At 66.5% G+C, this 15344-nt stretch overlaps 1 protein-coding gene across 7 annotated transcripts; it reads right to left on the bottom strand.

Annotated features, from left to right (window-relative positions):
* Window positions 1-2679: 2679 nt before the first annotated feature.
* ARFGAP1 (ADP ribosylation factor GTPase activating protein 1) lies at window positions 2680-14284 on the bottom strand. 7 transcript variants are annotated; one of them, XM_038572833.1, is made up of 14 exons: window positions 14169-14284; window positions 11341-11404; window positions 11031-11140; window positions 10620-10791; window positions 10116-10216; window positions 9216-9302; window positions 8690-8786; window positions 8151-8207; window positions 6904-6936; window positions 6029-6058; window positions 5154-5210; window positions 4620-4679; window positions 3956-4032; window positions 2680-3338 (listed from the first exon to the last, which is right to left on the bottom strand). In XM_038572833.1, exons 2-14 carry the CDS (start codon window positions 11398-11400, stop codon window positions 2996-2998), a joined length of 1284 nt encoding a protein of 427 aa, XP_038428761.1. In that variant the 5' UTR covers window positions 11401-11404; window positions 14169-14284; the 3' UTR covers window positions 2680-2995. The 7 variants fall into 7 exon arrangements, with proteins under 7 accessions (XP_038428761.1, XP_038428763.1, XP_038428764.1 ...); XM_038572835.1 differs by lacking the exon at window positions 4620-4679; XM_038572836.1 differs by lacking the exon at window positions 4620-4679 and having other exon boundaries at window positions 3956-4026.
* Window positions 14285-15344: the final 1060 nt, after the last annotated feature.

The raw sequence follows: 15344 nt of genomic DNA, 5'->3' as shown, positions 1-15344 counted from the left end.
CCTGGGTCCCCCCGTGGTCCTGCCGCAGCCACGAGAGCCCAGGGCTTCTGAGGGCCCCTTTCCCTCGGACGTCACCGGCTCAGCCCAGCCCCTGGCCCACCCCGGCCTCCTCCCTCCCCAGGCTCTCCACCCTTCCCAGCTGCAGCCCGGGAGCGGGGCGGGGGGGTGTGTGTCCCAGCGTGAAGGACCCATGCGGTGGGGGGGTGCCCCAAGGAGGGGCTCCCGGGGCAGGCGCCACCACGCATGGACAGACGATGTGCCTGGGAGCCTCAGCAGCAGCCCCCAGCATCCACCGCAGCGCCCAGGCCCACACTGGCCCCCCGCAGCTACCCCCACAGCCCCAGCCGGGCCCCAGGCCTGACACTTGGGCGGGACACTGGCCAGACCACACCCTGTTCCAGTTCCTGCCCCGCACCCACCTGACCCGGGACCACCCCCCAGGCAGCTGAGGGCAGGGGGAGCCGACGACCAGGAGCCCGCGGCGGCCGCCCTGGGTCCAGCTTCTGGGGAAGAGGCAGGATGGGGGTGGGCACTGCGCAGGCTCCAGGGCTGGGACGGGCCACGGTCCAGCAGGGCTCACCGGGCCACGAGCACTTGGTGGGCAAAGGTGGGGGGCACAGGCTGCTGGGCAGGGGGCTTCCTCCCACGTGGGCTCATCCCCTCCCCAGACTCCGGGCCCCCGGGAGGAGCCAGCTCCAGGGCCTCACCCCTGCCAGCCCACAGCCCGAGCGTGGGGAACAGTGCTGGGGGTGGGCGCACAGGCCCGGGCCACGACACCGAGGGGGCTTTGTCCCTGGTGCCAAGTGCCCCTCTGGCTCCCCCCGCCCCCGTCCTGACTGCTTTGTGAGCCCCGCTTCCGGCCCGGACAGCAGCGCTCCTGTGGCGAGGGAGGGCCCCAGGCCCCGGGCCAGATGGAGCTCCCTGACCCACCGTAGCCCGGGAGCTGCCCGAGCCTGGGGACCCACGGCTGGACCCCAGGACACGATGACGCTGGTGGACGCAGAGCCCGGGGTGCCAGTCCCGGGACCCATACCTGAGGGGAGACCAGCAGAGGGCGCTGGGCCCAGCAGCCACGATCCTGCGCTGGACGCACCGTGTCCATCCGTGGCCGTGGGCGCTCGGGGCACACGTATGCACTCGCACGCACCCCGAGGCGCCACCCTCCACGCGTCCTTAGCTGGAGCCTGCCCACCCCTCAGCCACGTGCCTACCCTGGGGTCCTGCACAGAGCAGGAGCTCATCACCTGTGACCCCGCACACCACCCAGCTCACTGTCGCTTTGTGCCAGGGGCTTGTGTGGGGACGACCAGGGAGGTGGGACGGGGACATGCTCAGGCCCCTGCACTGCCTGGGCCCCACCCCGGGCAGCATCTACCAACACAGGACACCTGTCTCCTACCTGTGGGGCGGGGGCGTCTTGGGCCACCACGTGAGCGCTCCAGAAGGGGCCAGGAGGGCAGAGTGTCCCCCGCCAACATGTCAAAACACCCAACACCGTCCTAATTACACTGGCTCTGCGGGGGCTCCCAAAACAAAGGGCAGCTCAGTCCCTACGTAACGCAGACTCAGGACGAGCAATTACAGGAGATGGGCCCGGCAACCCCGAAGCCTCTAGAACCGTCGGCCAAGGGACAAGCTCCCACCCGGAGGGCGGCCCGGGCACACCTTGTGCTCCTCTGAGGACCGTCATCCTGGGATGCCCGGTTGCGGGCTGGCAGGCTGACCATCGGCCCTGGGCTTCCCCGAACCCCCCACCCCAAGCTCCTGGCCTCGGGGGCAGCAGGCGGCTGGGTCAGTGACCGAGACCCTCACGCCACTGCCGCACACACGGGTGCTCCACACCGTGCGTCCTCAGGAGAGAGCCGTGGGCTAGGGGGCTGGCCCTGGGCGACCCCTCTGCGACCGCAGCCCAGACGCCCCCACACGCGACCCTGCTGCTGCAGCCTGGCTGGCGGCGCCCATGCTGGGAGGGCCCGTCCCAGGACGTGAAGGGCCAGCAGCAGCCAGGGCCTGGAGTGCACACATCCCACGCAAATCACACAGGACCCGGGGCCACACCCGCTGTCACGGCAGGGCCGACGGCAACGTGGTGGCCAGAGAAGGGGTGCACGGACGGAGGACCCACGATAGCCTCGGTCAGTTGTCAGACTGATGGGAGAAAGGCCCCTCGTCGGCAGTGGACGGCGACCCGGAGATGGGGCTCGGTGCCAGGGAGGCTCCGGTGGACAAGGAGACCCATGACACCGCGAGCCGAGCCAGGGGCACAGCTGGGACACCGCCACGGCACAGCACTGAGCCGGCAGGGACGGGGCGGCCACAACCCACCCGACAAACGCAGCCCTTCCCCGGACACCGCGCGGGTCGAGGAGCCCCCCCGCCGCCAGGGGCCCCCAGGCCAGGCTCAGAGGGCATGTGCTCCCCCCAACGCCTCACTTTCACGTCCCGGTCCTGCAGCCATCTGGGGCACCCTGGGGGCGCTGCCTCGGCTCTGACGAGCACCGCTCGGTGCAACCATGGACAAAGGGCCCAGGGGTAGGGGACAGCGCAGGACAGCGGTGCGGGCAGGGAAGCGGGGGAGGACCCTGCGCACGTCCCTCACGCGGGAAGGCCGGCCTGGAACAAGCCTGGACCCCTCGCCTCAGGACGCGTGCCTCACACAGGACACTGCACAGGCTGCGCTGCGGCCACTCGGGAGGGTTTATTAGAGGACGTACGGGAACGATGGTGCGGCCCGCCTCCCGCGGGGGCAGACCCTGCCCTCCGCGTCGCCCCGGCCAGATTTCTGCGGGCTGCCCGGGAGCCACGGGAGAGCCGGGACCCGGACCGTGGGCAGCACGTGGCCTTGCAGGGCGGGCGCCCACGCGAGCCAGCAGCACCACCCCCGCGCCCACCCGAGGTGCTGTCTTGGCGCCACGGCTGGTTTCTGGGGTCACACAAGGAGGCGTGAGGGCAGAGTGCACACACGGGCCGCTGCTGGCACCGGGGCGCGGCGCGCCTACCAGTCCTGGTTGTCCCAGCCCTCGTCAACCGGCACGGCCGGCGGCGCAGCCTTCTTGGCGGTCTTGGCTCTGCCCTCCCCGCCGCCCCCCCATGCCTCCCCGAGGTCGCTGTGGTCGCTGTTCTTATTGTTGGACGCGGAGCCCGAGCCCCACACATCCCAGCTGTCCGAGCTCCTCTTCTCGGCCGAGGCGTCTGCGCACGTCCAGCTGTCGCTGCTCGGGGACCTGTGGCCCTTGGCAGGGTCCGTGCTCCCGAAGCTCTCCCAGAAGCTCTGGTCCACGGTGCGGTTCTGGGGGTGGTCCCCACCGCTGTTCTGGTAGCTCTGGCCCTCCAGGGGCCTGGGGGAGACAGGAGGACGCTGAACGACAGCCCGAGCCACCAGGCCGTCCCTCGGGGTCCCGCCCCCAGGCCACGATGCCCACAGGAGCACGGAGCCCGCCGGAAGCTTCTGGGTGGGCCTCCTGCCAGCCAGGCCCGGCTCCATCAGTCCCACCCCAAAAGGAGCGTGTTGTGAAGGAAAATGTACAAGGCTGGTTTTCTGCAGCGACTAACGGAACAGCGCAGCCCTGAGCGCGCTGTCGAGCCTGACGGGCCCCGCTGAGCAGTGGCCCCCACCACGGCCAGCTCCCAGCCCCTACCCTGCAGCTGGAGTAGGGGAGCCCTAGCCAGATCGGGGTTCCAGCACACAGGTGTGGACAATGAGGGCAGGGACAGGGTTGCTGCGGGGCCCCTGCCGGCCCCACCAGCCCAAGACGGGAGACAGTGGGATCAGCGCTGGCGCCTCTCGTCTCTAGGCCCGAGCGGCAGGTGTAGCCACAAGGTCAGTATCTCTAGGGTTCTGGGAGCCGCCCCTGGGGGTGACAGGCCTGTCCGCCAGCGGGGATGCCGAATGCCTCTCAGAGACCTTGTGGGAAGGAACCCAGGGCACGAGGGCATGGATGGGGGACCAGCATACCTGTCCAACGTGTCCTCCGCTCTCCCAGAAAAAAAGGTGGTGACGTCCCGCCATCCTCTACTGCCGACCCCCTGGACCTGGAAGGGGACGGGAGGTGGCTGCTCAGGGTGGGTCCTCACAACGCACACATGGTCCCGCTCAAGGTCCCGGCAAAGCTTAGAGACCCGAGCAGAACAGCAGGGCTCAGGCCCGAGGCCTTCGTATGCTCCTCCCGACAGGAACGGTCCAGGGGACGCCCGGTGTGCACACAGTGGTGGCGGCGGGAGGCCCTAGTGCTCAGCTCGAGGAAACAGCATGCAAGCAAAGCCCCTGCGGCAGGCTGGGGAGGGGGGCCATGCACACCCCAACCCGCCTAGAAGACGGCGGGGCCCCGGCCCGTCAGATGGCACTCACCGGGGCAGGGCAGCGGCGGCACAACGAAGGCAGAAGGAAAAGAAGCAAGTTAGCAGACCTGACAGGGCCCCCCACCAAGCTGTGTCCACATTCCTCGGGCAGCCGGCACCGGAGCGCTCAGCTGAGCCGCCTCACCGCCCAGCGGGCACCTGGCGGGCACCCAGGCTGCGGGAGCGTGTGGGGCGCGGAGGGCCCTCCTGCTCTTGGCCAAGGCGCCCTGGAATGTGGAGACTGGCTTCCAGCTGCGCCCAAGCTCCAGGGCTTGCCCTACCTTGGACGCCAACTGAGAGACCCCACTGGACACATCATCAAAAATCTTTCCCTCTTTCACCTGCGTGGGTTAAAACACTGCCATCAGCCCAGGGGCACAGAGCCCATCGTCGCCGTCTCTGACCAAGGACAGTGCACGCCGGAAAGAGCCGTGGCGGCAGCTGTGTGCGACGTCTCCCCCGGGCAGCCCCCTCCCCACGCGTGAAGGGGCCGGGGCCACCGACTGTGCCCAGGCTGCTGTAACGCGGCATCCTCCCGGAGGGCCTCTGGGTCAGCCACAATGTCCTGCGGACAGGTCGGCACCGCCCCCGGGCCCCAGCCTGCTTGGGGGGCTCCCTGGCCGTCAGCCACCTCCGCGCTGCCCACCCAGCCCACCCTGAGGAACGGAGCGCAAGGCTGGGCCTCACAGAGCCCAGGGATGGGGGCCCAATGGACGGAGTTGGAACTGCTGGACAAAGCCCCCCAGCACCCGCTGCTCCCCTGGAATGAGGGCCTCAGGGGGTGGACAAGGGACACCGGGCGTCGGGGGCGTTACCTTCTCCTGCGCAGGTTTGAGAACGTTCTCGTTCAGGCTGTGGCCCAGCTCCGAAGCCTGTTTGATGAGAGGCAAGTCAGGTGAGCTCGGGCAGCGTGTCACCCAGGACACTGGTCGGCACAGTGGCCACGAGCCCAGCACCCAGGAGGCCCCCACCCCACTGTCATGGCAGCTGCGGCGCCCGAGGCAGCTGCACGGAAGTGGCCCGCAGGCACCGTGGCGGTGGGGCGGCCAGAGACCACTGCCCCAGCCCTCCGCGCTCTGGAGGGAAGAGGCCCAGAGTGGCAGCAAGGCCTCGGGAGTCCGTCCCACACAGCGGCCACCTGTGGGTCTTCCCATCAGAGCCACGCAGTCCCATCCCCAGGACGGCCCACGTGCTGCAGCAGGTCACATGCTACCCCTCAGCTGGAGTGCAGGCAGGTGCACCTCTGGTCACTGGATGAGGTTGAAGCCCACCTGCCCTCCAGCGGCCACCTGACCCAGAGGGAAGGGGACAGAGCCAGAGGATGAGCCAAGGTGGGTGGGGCGGCAGCGGGACGATGGGGCAGCTAAGAGGGAGAGCACCAAGTAACAGCAGCCTCGAGGCACAGGGCAAGCGCACAGCGTCAGCACCTCACCGCTGCAATGACACCCCCTCTGCGTACTTAGCAGGAAGTGATGAGGTCATGAAATGAAAATCCTGCCAAGCAGCTCCCGGCACCCCAACAGGAGCAGTGCCCCTGGCCCCGGCCCCAGCAGGTTGGTGAGAAGCTCCGAGGGCGAGCACACGTAAGCAAGGACACACACAGGCCACGGTCCAGGAACGCTCAGGGCAAAGCATGTGGGCAGCACAGAGAACGGGGGAGGCATGCACGAGAACGGACGTGGCGCCTTACCAGCTCGGGCTGCTGCTTGGTGCCCCAAAACTTTACCCAGATAGCAAGGGAGCGGGTTGGGGCGGGGAGGGGGGGAGAGGGAGAGAGTGAGAGGCAGAGTGCGCACGAGCAACAAGGAAGCACCTCCAGACACCTTAATCAGCCTCACGTTCTGGTTGCGTCACCCCAGCGGGCGTCCTCAAGAGTGCCCTCGGTGCCCACCTACTGCCACCGACCCTCGCTGCTTTCTACTCTGAGGTACAACTTCCAGAACCACGTGAGCAAGTCAGGAACCCCAAAGCGGGCGCACCACACACGGAGAGCGACTGCCCTCCCTCCTGGGACAGCCTGCAGGGCTGCTGCCTCCGGCCCGAGTCCTAACCCCCACACCGGGGGACAGGCAGTCCAGCGTCCTGGCACCACCTGGGGACTGCAGGGCCACCAACCAAGATTGGAAAAAAAAGACAAATACCAACCACCCCAAACCACCACTCACAGTGAGAAACTAACGGGGAACCAAGGTATTTCCGCAGAACCCAGACCCACCGCCCCAAGGAGGGGCTGCCCCATGGCCCACGGCCCTCGGCCCTACCAGGCTTCCCTCCCCCCCGCGGGCAGGAACCACACAGGAGCCGTCCCTCCGGCCGGGTGCCCAGGCAAGGATGGACAGGGGACCCTGGCCTTGCCCCGCAGGCCCCGACAGACGCAGCCTCCCACCCCACCTGCTAAACCCGCAGGCGCCGGGGCACAAGTCCGAGAGCACAGGCCTGAGCTGCAGAAACGTCCCCTCTCCAAGCACAGGGCCCGATGACGGCAGCCTGGGCAGCGTCCAGACGCCAACCAGACGTCACACTAGAAATTTTAGCAACACAAAACGCAGAAGCTTCCTTTGTTACCTTCTGACTTGCTTGAGATCCGAATTTGGTTGCCTGGAAAGAGACACAGGATTTCCAGCTCGCCTGTCCTGACGCCCGGCCCCAGGCTGCGCTTCCCACCCTCGACAAATGCCCGGTCCAGGCCTGTCCCGTCAGCCACGCCCCCAGGGGCCCAGCAAAGCTGCCCACTAGGCCAGGCCCGGAGGGAGGGAGGCCGTCGGGAGGGGCAAGCCCGCAGCACACAGGCCGGGGGGAGCAGGCCCATGGCAGGGGCGGCCCCCCCAGCCCCGGCATCTATGGGTGTTCCTGAGGCCCAGACCGTGCACCTACTTGGCACCCAGTGCGGCCCCGTCCCACAGCTCCCCGCAGCACCCCCACCCCCAACCACGTTCACTACAAAGAAGGAAAAGGCCTGGCCAGGCGTTCCAGCTGGAAGGCACCTGGACCTCCCGGCTGTAGCCCTCCAGAGGCCACGAGCCAAAGCTGCGGTGCCACAGGGCCTGCTGCCCCTCGAGGCTCCTCCCGGGCCGGACAGGGGAGGATGCAGGGCACATGCACCCACGGGCAGCACAGTGTCCGTGGGGCCTTCGTCCCAGCCCAGGACCAGCCCTGTGGCTCCTGCGGGTCACGCGACGGCAGGCACCGTCTGGCCCACGGTCTCCTGGCTCTCGGAACATTCCTGTCCCGGTCCTGCGTGCCACGCAGCCCCTCGACCCTGCCCTGGGCTCTCCGTCCTCCAGGGCACCTTCCTTACCAAGGCCACACCTGCCAGACCCCCCAGTACCCCCCAGGGTGATGGCCCCAAAAGGTTTCTGGCCTGTTCCTTTCTAAGCCCAAGGCCACTGTCCACCTGCGTGTCCTGACAAAATCCCCAACCCTCCCGCGCTTGGGCGGAGGAGCAGGCAGGGCTGAGAGGAAAGTCAGACGAACCCTGCTCTGTGCCCAGCAACAGGCGCTGGAGGGCTGGCGGGACCCCTCTGCCCGCAGGGCTCACGACATGCGGTGCCTTGGCATGGCACCCCTTCCAGAGCCGGCTGGCCTCTGCACACAGCTCACCCTGATGGGCGGGCGGGTGGGTGCCTGCTGCTAAAGCAGCCAACGGCGGGCCCTGAGACTGGCCGTGGCCTCGGGGACCCGAGAGCACGCCTGGGGGCCGGGAACGCCCCCCACTCCTCGTGGAGCGCCCTGCAGACCCTTCTCTGCCCCCAGACCCCAGACAGCACCGCCTGTGAGGGGCCGGCGGGAGGAGCGCTGGGGCGGGTACTCACACCCTCCTTAGCAGCTGAAGCAAACTTGCTCGCTCCAGTGGTAAAACTGCTCCAGCCCTGCAAGGAAGCAAGAGGGGCCACGTCGAGGTTCCACAGCGGCGGCCCAGCAGGCTGTCGGCCACGCCACCCACTGCTCAGCACAGAGCCGATGGACTCTGCACCCAGCTCCGCAGGGAGGCCACCTCCGGGAGGCCCTGCGCACGGCCGCAGCCCCGCTTCCCAGGTGGAGCGGGCATTCCTGCCGCAGCACCACGCACCCCACCCTGGCCCCCCTGTGCCAGGCTGGTGGGCAGAGCGCTGGGATCCATGTGCCCGGTGCGCTCGCGGGAGAGCAGGGCCCGGCAGGTGCCCCAGCAGAAGCTGCGCTTTGGATGACGCGCCAGCGGACTGGAAACGCTTCCCCTAACAGCAGCTACACCCGCTGGGACCAGAAGGAAGGCGGCGAGCCGGTCGCACAGACAACCTCACTGAGGGAGGGGAGGCGTGCGTGGATGGTGGGGCTGCGGGGCACAGGGTGCAGGGCAGGGGACGGTCCTCACCGAGCACAGGGACGACACGGCGCTGCTGAGGAAGTCCTCTTCCCTCTTCGGGGGCGGCACCGTGTTCCCGAACCCCACGTAGCGGTTCTCCTGGGCCCTGACAGGAACACGAAAGGCAGCACCCTGCTGCCCAAGGGGCTCGAGGCAGGAGGCGCCCAGACCCGGGAAGGATGAGGTCCGCAGCGAGGCGGGCACACAGGGCAGGCTCTCCTCTGCTCCCCGGAGAAGACCCTCCTGCTGCATTTGGGCAGGGAGCCCGGCGTGACCCGGCAGCCCGCTAGTGCAAGAAGCGTCAAATGACTTCCTCGGACAGCCCCGGGGACAAACACGCATCCACAGGTCAGCTTGCTTCCAAGAAGGAAAAGCATTCTTTTTCCCTTAACTGAGGTTTTCCCTCCACTCACACTCTTCAGACCCGGGCTGGCCCTGGGATGCCAGTCAGCAGCGCACGGCCTGCACGCAGGACCCCAGCCCCGAGGGACCCAGAGTCCCCGAGCCACCAAGCCCCCTGCTGCCCACGCCTCACCCCTGATAGGAGCCAAGGTCGTCGTTAAGCCAGTCTTCAAAAGCCTTGTCTGAGGACGAGGTCGAGTTCTGCGGGTGGCCAGAAGCTCTGAGAGGGAGGATCAAAGGGCAGTGAGGTCAACGGAGGACAGGAACGCGCAGGGACCGTGCGGAGCTCCAGGACGTGCTGTCACGTCCCCCAGCAAGGAGCACCTAAGGCCAGCTGGCCTCCACCTCCGAAAGGCGGCTCACTGGCCGCGGCGGGCAACAGCAAGCGGACACGCTCCGGCCCAGAGAGGACCCCACGGGCCCCTGGCCGCTGCTCCAGGCCTGCCCACGCTGGTGGGGGGCAGCACAGAGGCCGGAGAGCCGGGTGCTGAAGCGGGCATGTCAGCAGCGGCCCACCGAGCTCCCACGAGATGCATGGTGCGGGCATGGGGTGGGGGTCCCGGGGCGCCCATGGTGCAAACACGGAGCCTTCCCTGACCGGTCACTGCAGATCACCAGCCTCTGACACTTGAGAGGACGCAGGACGTCTGCCGTGGGGATCGACCTGTCCACACCACACCTGCGCTCCGGGGGCTGGGTAGTGCTCGGGAGGACAAAGGATGGAACCACCACCCAGCAGGGACGTTTCCTACAGAAACTTGCGGTCATGGGTTCGAATCTGAAAGCACTGTCCCAACGGGCTATGGAGAAGTGCGGAGCTGCCCCCTTGGCCCTAGACACAGCTTACCGGGGCGCTTTTACTGAAAACCCCTATCGCTAAGACAACCTATGAAGCTGTTTTCCCACTGACTCCTGGGAGTAGCTCACAACGGGAGCCGTTCCCACAACAGCACAGGGGCCCCAAGCTACGGCTAAGATCGGGGCTGGGCCCAGAACAGCCGGGACCCAGACGAGAGGCCAGAGGAGTAGCTACCGGTGAGCAGCGGACAGCAGTGTCTTGGGCTGGGGTGGGGTCCAGTTCTGGGCAGGCGAGGACTCCAGACACCATTCTCTGCCCTCAGCCAGGGTGGCTACCTGCCAGGGGACACAGGGATTCGAAAGCCGGGACCGTCAGGACTGATCGGCGAGGTCACCCACTCTAGCCCATCCTGCTCGCTGTCCTTCCAGGCTCAGCGGGCACGGGCCAGGGTCTCTGTCACATGTCAACACGGGGACGGGGTCTCGGTACGGAGGGGCCAGCACACGATGCTCCCCCGGAGGGCAGGGAGAAAGGCCCATCCTCTCCCCGGCTAACTACACACCGCCTGCCTCCCCCGGGGTGGGACAAGACAGCCCACACGTCCTGTCCGTGCCCAGCAGTCCCAGACTGTGCGCGGCCCCCGCAGGCGTGGCAGAGCCCACAGGAGGACGCCAGCTCCCAGAGCCACCCAAACCGCCAATGGGCGGAGCCTCAGCACCACTGGCTGGCGGGTCCTACCTTGTCCCTGAAGAGGGCCGCGGCCTTGCTGTTGTACTTGTCCTGCAGGGACCAGCAGGGGTCATAGTCCTCCTGAGACTCCAGGAACTCCCGGAATTTCGCATTCCCTCCAGCTTTCATCTTCTCAAGCTCCACGTCCTTCCACTTGTCCATGGTCACCGAGCGCACGAAGCTAGAAACCAGAGCACCAACCTACTTATCAGCACTGGGTGTCCAGGAGCCCCCACCCCAGCCAGGTCGTGAACCCGACGCATGAGCTTCCCGTGACAGAAGCACCTGGCCGTGACACCTCTGAGGGCAGAGCTGGCAAGGCAGCACGTGCTACCCCGTCACCCTGCAGCCCACAGCAGGCCCTGACCACGGCTCAGGATCCCTGCGGAGCCCAAAAGGCACGAGGGGCAGGGCACTGACCTGAGGTGCACGCCAAGCCCGCGGTGCTTCCCCGAGCACTCCAGGCAGATCCAGATGCCGTAGGTCACACTCACCCACTGAGGGTTGAATGCACCACACTCAAAACACACCTGCAGGAAGAGCCACATGCAACTCACCCAGGCATTTGGGGCAGGGCCCAGAGCCCCAGAGACCCGACAGGTGGCCCCAAGAAGGAGCAGAGGAGAGGCTGGCCCAAGCCTAACAGCAGCAGGGAGAGCTCTGAGGCTACAAGCAACTTCCGGGAGGTTTGCTAAACCTCAAAGCATCAAAGCAAAGCAGAGACGCTTACGTTGTTTTCATCTTGCACCCTGACTTCTTTCAGGACTTTCCTGGTTCTTGGGCTGGCCATGATGCTGCAGAGAAGAAAAACAAAATTTTGGAACTTACAAGTAGGTTACTTTACAAGAAAACCCATTGGTGCAAAAACACGACAACACATAGATAGCTTCAGAGAAATCCCACTAAGCTGCTGGAAGCTATGAGGTAGCGTCACTGCTTACTACAGGCAGCATCAGGGAACTACTCATGGGACGAATCTGTCCTCTACACACTGGAGAAAAACCCAGAGCAGTCTGGATGTTTCCAGGCCAAACACAATGCAATTACCAAGAATAACGTAATTATCGGTGTCCACTTTGCCTAACCGACACGAACCGCCAACACTACAGATTTACAAAATGTCCCTCCCACCTTGTGATGCAGCCCACAGCAAGGGCCTGACCTCTACATAACGTACAGACTGGCTGCTAAACCGGGCGCCCACCTGAAGGGCCAACGTATCAGACTCGGGCCAGCAACCTTCGAGGACAGGGAACCGCAGGTTCTCTGCGCGCGGCACCTTCCTTCCCCTCCCCAGCCTGTGGCGTGGGGCCGAAGTGCTCCCCGTGACCAGGAGGTGTGCAGAGGTTGGCCTGCGGGTCTACAGGTGGGTCCTCCATGGGGCCCCCGTGGAGGGTGGAAGTGACCGACAGCATGACCACAGCAGGGCACACCTGCCACCATGCCTCACAAGGACACGCTGGGGCACAAGAGCCACGTAACTCAGGCTGAAGACAAAAACCGTTTCTCTTTATAAATCTCCCAGCTCCGGCAAAACCCAAGTTCAAGCAACAGCGCACTGGACTCATGACCAGGAAGACCGACGTAGATTCAAGCTGGAGAACGCGCACGGGAGCCCGCAGGGTGCTGGATGCAGAGCGACCCCACGGTCCTGCACGCACCACCTGGCCCTGGGCCTCAGGCCACCTCTCCCACCACCAACACACAACTGTGCGGGGGCCTCTCTGAAGCTCGCCCTTCTCTCACTTGTGAATGGCGCCTGTGAGCTGTTGCCCTAATTCACGGCAGCACGCACCCGCCGGGGACCCCGCCAGCACCCTGGAAGTGGCACGGATCCGACACCCACACGGCTGCTGGACATTTCAGGCAGCCGCTCTGCTGCCCTGCTGCACAGCCAGCCTCCCCGCCGACGGCGGAGCTGGAGCTTTCCACGGACACGCAGCCTCAACAAGCCAGGAGATCCTGCGCCGTCCCTCACCCGTCATCTCAGTCCGCGGGAACAAGTCACGGGTGGCAGCCCTGACTCTGCACAGCCACACTTTCTAAACCTAGACGGTTGGGACTCCCGTGGTTGTCAGCGCCCACCTAGAAGCCAGCTGAAGACGACAGACGCGGTTATCTTCCCATAACTGACAAACGAGACCCGAGGTGCAGCTCCGACTCCTCTGCACTCCGCAGTTTTCCGTGCTACGCAGACCGCCTACCGACGCCGAGGGCACAATCCCGAGTACGGGCGCCTGGCCGGACTCCTTTAAGTGAACGACTTTTGTCGCCGCCGCACAGGAGCTGCACGGGGGGCGTCCCCAGGTACACCCACACTTGGGGCCATCCTGCCGGATCTGAACTCACAAAGCCCTCTGCACACGTCCGTCTCATGGTGACCACCGGAGAGCCCTCTGCAGGCTGCTGCACGGGGCTGACATGCGAACCTGCCCCATCGGGTCTCCATGCCCAGCCCCTGGTCCGTCCAGAGAACTGTGCCTTTCCTCAGAGGTTCACATCCTGGTCGAAAGGGGCACCAAGCAAAGGAGAGCCAGAACTGGGTTGAATGTGCCCTGAATTTCTAATTGTGTAAAATAAAATCAGGCAGAGCCAAAGTCTGCAGAACTAGCGGCAGGTGACCTGTGAACAGGAAATGACCTGGATTGAAAATGAACTCTCCTCGGTGACCAGTTTTGATGGGCGTGACCTTCAACTCCCTGAAACGCTAACTTGGATCCGTGAAATGCGTCCTAATTTTCAAAACCGCAAACACGGTTTATCTCAAGAAACCATCCAAGGATTCTTTAGTGCCTGAAACCAAGGTGGTAAAAGGTGGCTCCCTGCAAGTGGCCGTAACTTCAGGGAACGCTGACCAAGTGAGGTCACTTCCTCGGGTCCGCCCTGTAAGAGCTGCAGAACCCGGTCCTGGGGTTGGGACTCTGTCCGCATCCGAGATTCAAAGGGATGACCGGGGGGCACCGCTGGGTCCCCGGGATGACTGGCGGGCTGGGTCCCAGGATGACTTGGGGGCACCGCTGGGTCCCCAGGGATGTCTGGCGGGCTGGGTCCCAGGATGACCGTGGGGGGAGGGGGCACTGCTGGGTCCCAGGATGACGGGGGGGGGCGGGGGCACCGCCGGGTCCCGCGATCATCGGGGGCACCGCTCCGTCCCCGGGATGACCCGCGGGCTGGGTCCCCGGGATGACCGGGGGCACCGCTGGGTCCCGGGGCTCCTCCCAGAGACCGGCCGAAGCACTCAGCACAGCCGCTGTCGGAGCAGCGAGCACCAGGCGGAGGCCCCGCGGCCCGGGCACGGCGCGCAGGAGCGTGGGGCCGGCCCTCCGCGGGCGCCGCAGCCTCCGCAGCCTCCGGCGGGGCGCGCACCCCACGGGGCCCGGGGAGGACCGTCCACGCGCGGGGCGAGCAGCGCGGGTCCCCGGGCCGCCTCCCCGCACCCGCCGGGCGGAGGAGCCTGGGCTCCGGCCCCGGGGCCGTCCGTGCGGGAGCGGGGCCGGGCGGGCTGCGGGGGCGCTCCCGAGGCGGGGCCCGGGCGGGGGCGAAGGGCCGCGCGCCTACCGGGGGGTCCGGGCTCGATCCCGCGCGCCGGGGTCCGCCGGGGTCCGCCGGGGTCCGCCGGGTCCGTCGGGTCCGCGGTCGGGCGCGCCGCAGGCTGCTCCGGGGACGCGCGCCCGCCGCCCGCCCCGCCGCCACCCGCTTCCGGCTACGTTGCGCCTCGCGGGGCATCACGGGAAGCCGGGGAGGGCGGGGCGGGGCGGGACTTCCGCCTCCGTCCCCGAGCGGCAGCGCGGCCCCGCCCCCGTCGCCATGGGAACGCGGGGCGGCGTCGCGGACCGCGGGGCTGGAGCGGGGCGGGGGCCGGGCTCAGGGTCCCGCCGGGGCCGCGGGAGGCCCGCCCACAGCGGCGGACACGGAAGCGCAGCGGGCGGTGCAGCGGGAGCAGGACGGCCGCAGGCGGGGGGGACCCGCCTGGGAGGGACCGAGCCCCGGGCCGTGCCCGGACCCGCCGAGACCCCCGCCCTTGGGGCCGCCGTGGGGGCGGGACCGGGGTCGCGAGGCCCAGAGCGGCGGAGCCTGTTAGAAGAGCTGGTCCCGGGACGAGGGGACCCGCAAATGATTTTCGGTTTGCTTTGCACTCGGTGCTTTTTTGTGGATTTTGGAAGGATCACGTGTAACGTTTTTATTAAGGTGTAAGCACAGTCTGTGAGATGTCCAGGGCCATGACCTGACGGATGCACCCCCGGGCGGCCACCGCCATCGGGTCACCATTAGGGACCAATGGGTCGCAGCAGCCACCGTAGGCGCTGGGTCCTCACCTCTTAGCTCGCCAGTGTAGGCATCTGTAAATAAACGCAGTGTGTCCTCCCAGTGGCTCACTCCGCTGGCTTAACCAAGACCCCCTGGCCGCGGGGTCGTCCCAGGCCTGGCACAGAAGGGCCACCTACCGGGTCGTCCACTCAGCCGGCGTTTGGGGACTCATCCGTGTTGTAGCAGCCGCCACTGCTCCTTTGCGTCGCTGAACAGTATTCCACTGAGTGCAGCCCCCTCGTTTGTCATTCACCTGCTGGACACTGGAGTCAGTTTTAAGTTTTCCATATTACGAATAAAGATGCTTTCAAATTCACCTACCAGCTTTTTTGAGGGCATATTTTCAATTTTTCTCGCGTAGTCCCCTAGAAGGAAAATTGCTGGGAGATGGGTGGGTGTCCTTTGAACTTTCCACAAAGTTGCCAG

Source organism: Canis lupus, chromosome 24 (genome assembly GCF_011100685.1).
Source record: "Canis lupus familiaris isolate Mischka breed German Shepherd chromosome 24, alternate assembly UU_Cfam_GSD_1.0, whole genome shotgun sequence".
Classification (NCBI taxonomy): Eukaryota; Metazoa; Chordata; class Mammalia; order Carnivora; family Canidae; genus Canis; species Canis lupus.
The sequence above is the reverse complement of the archived record's forward strand: the minus strand, read 5'-3'. Positions and strand labels throughout refer to the sequence as shown.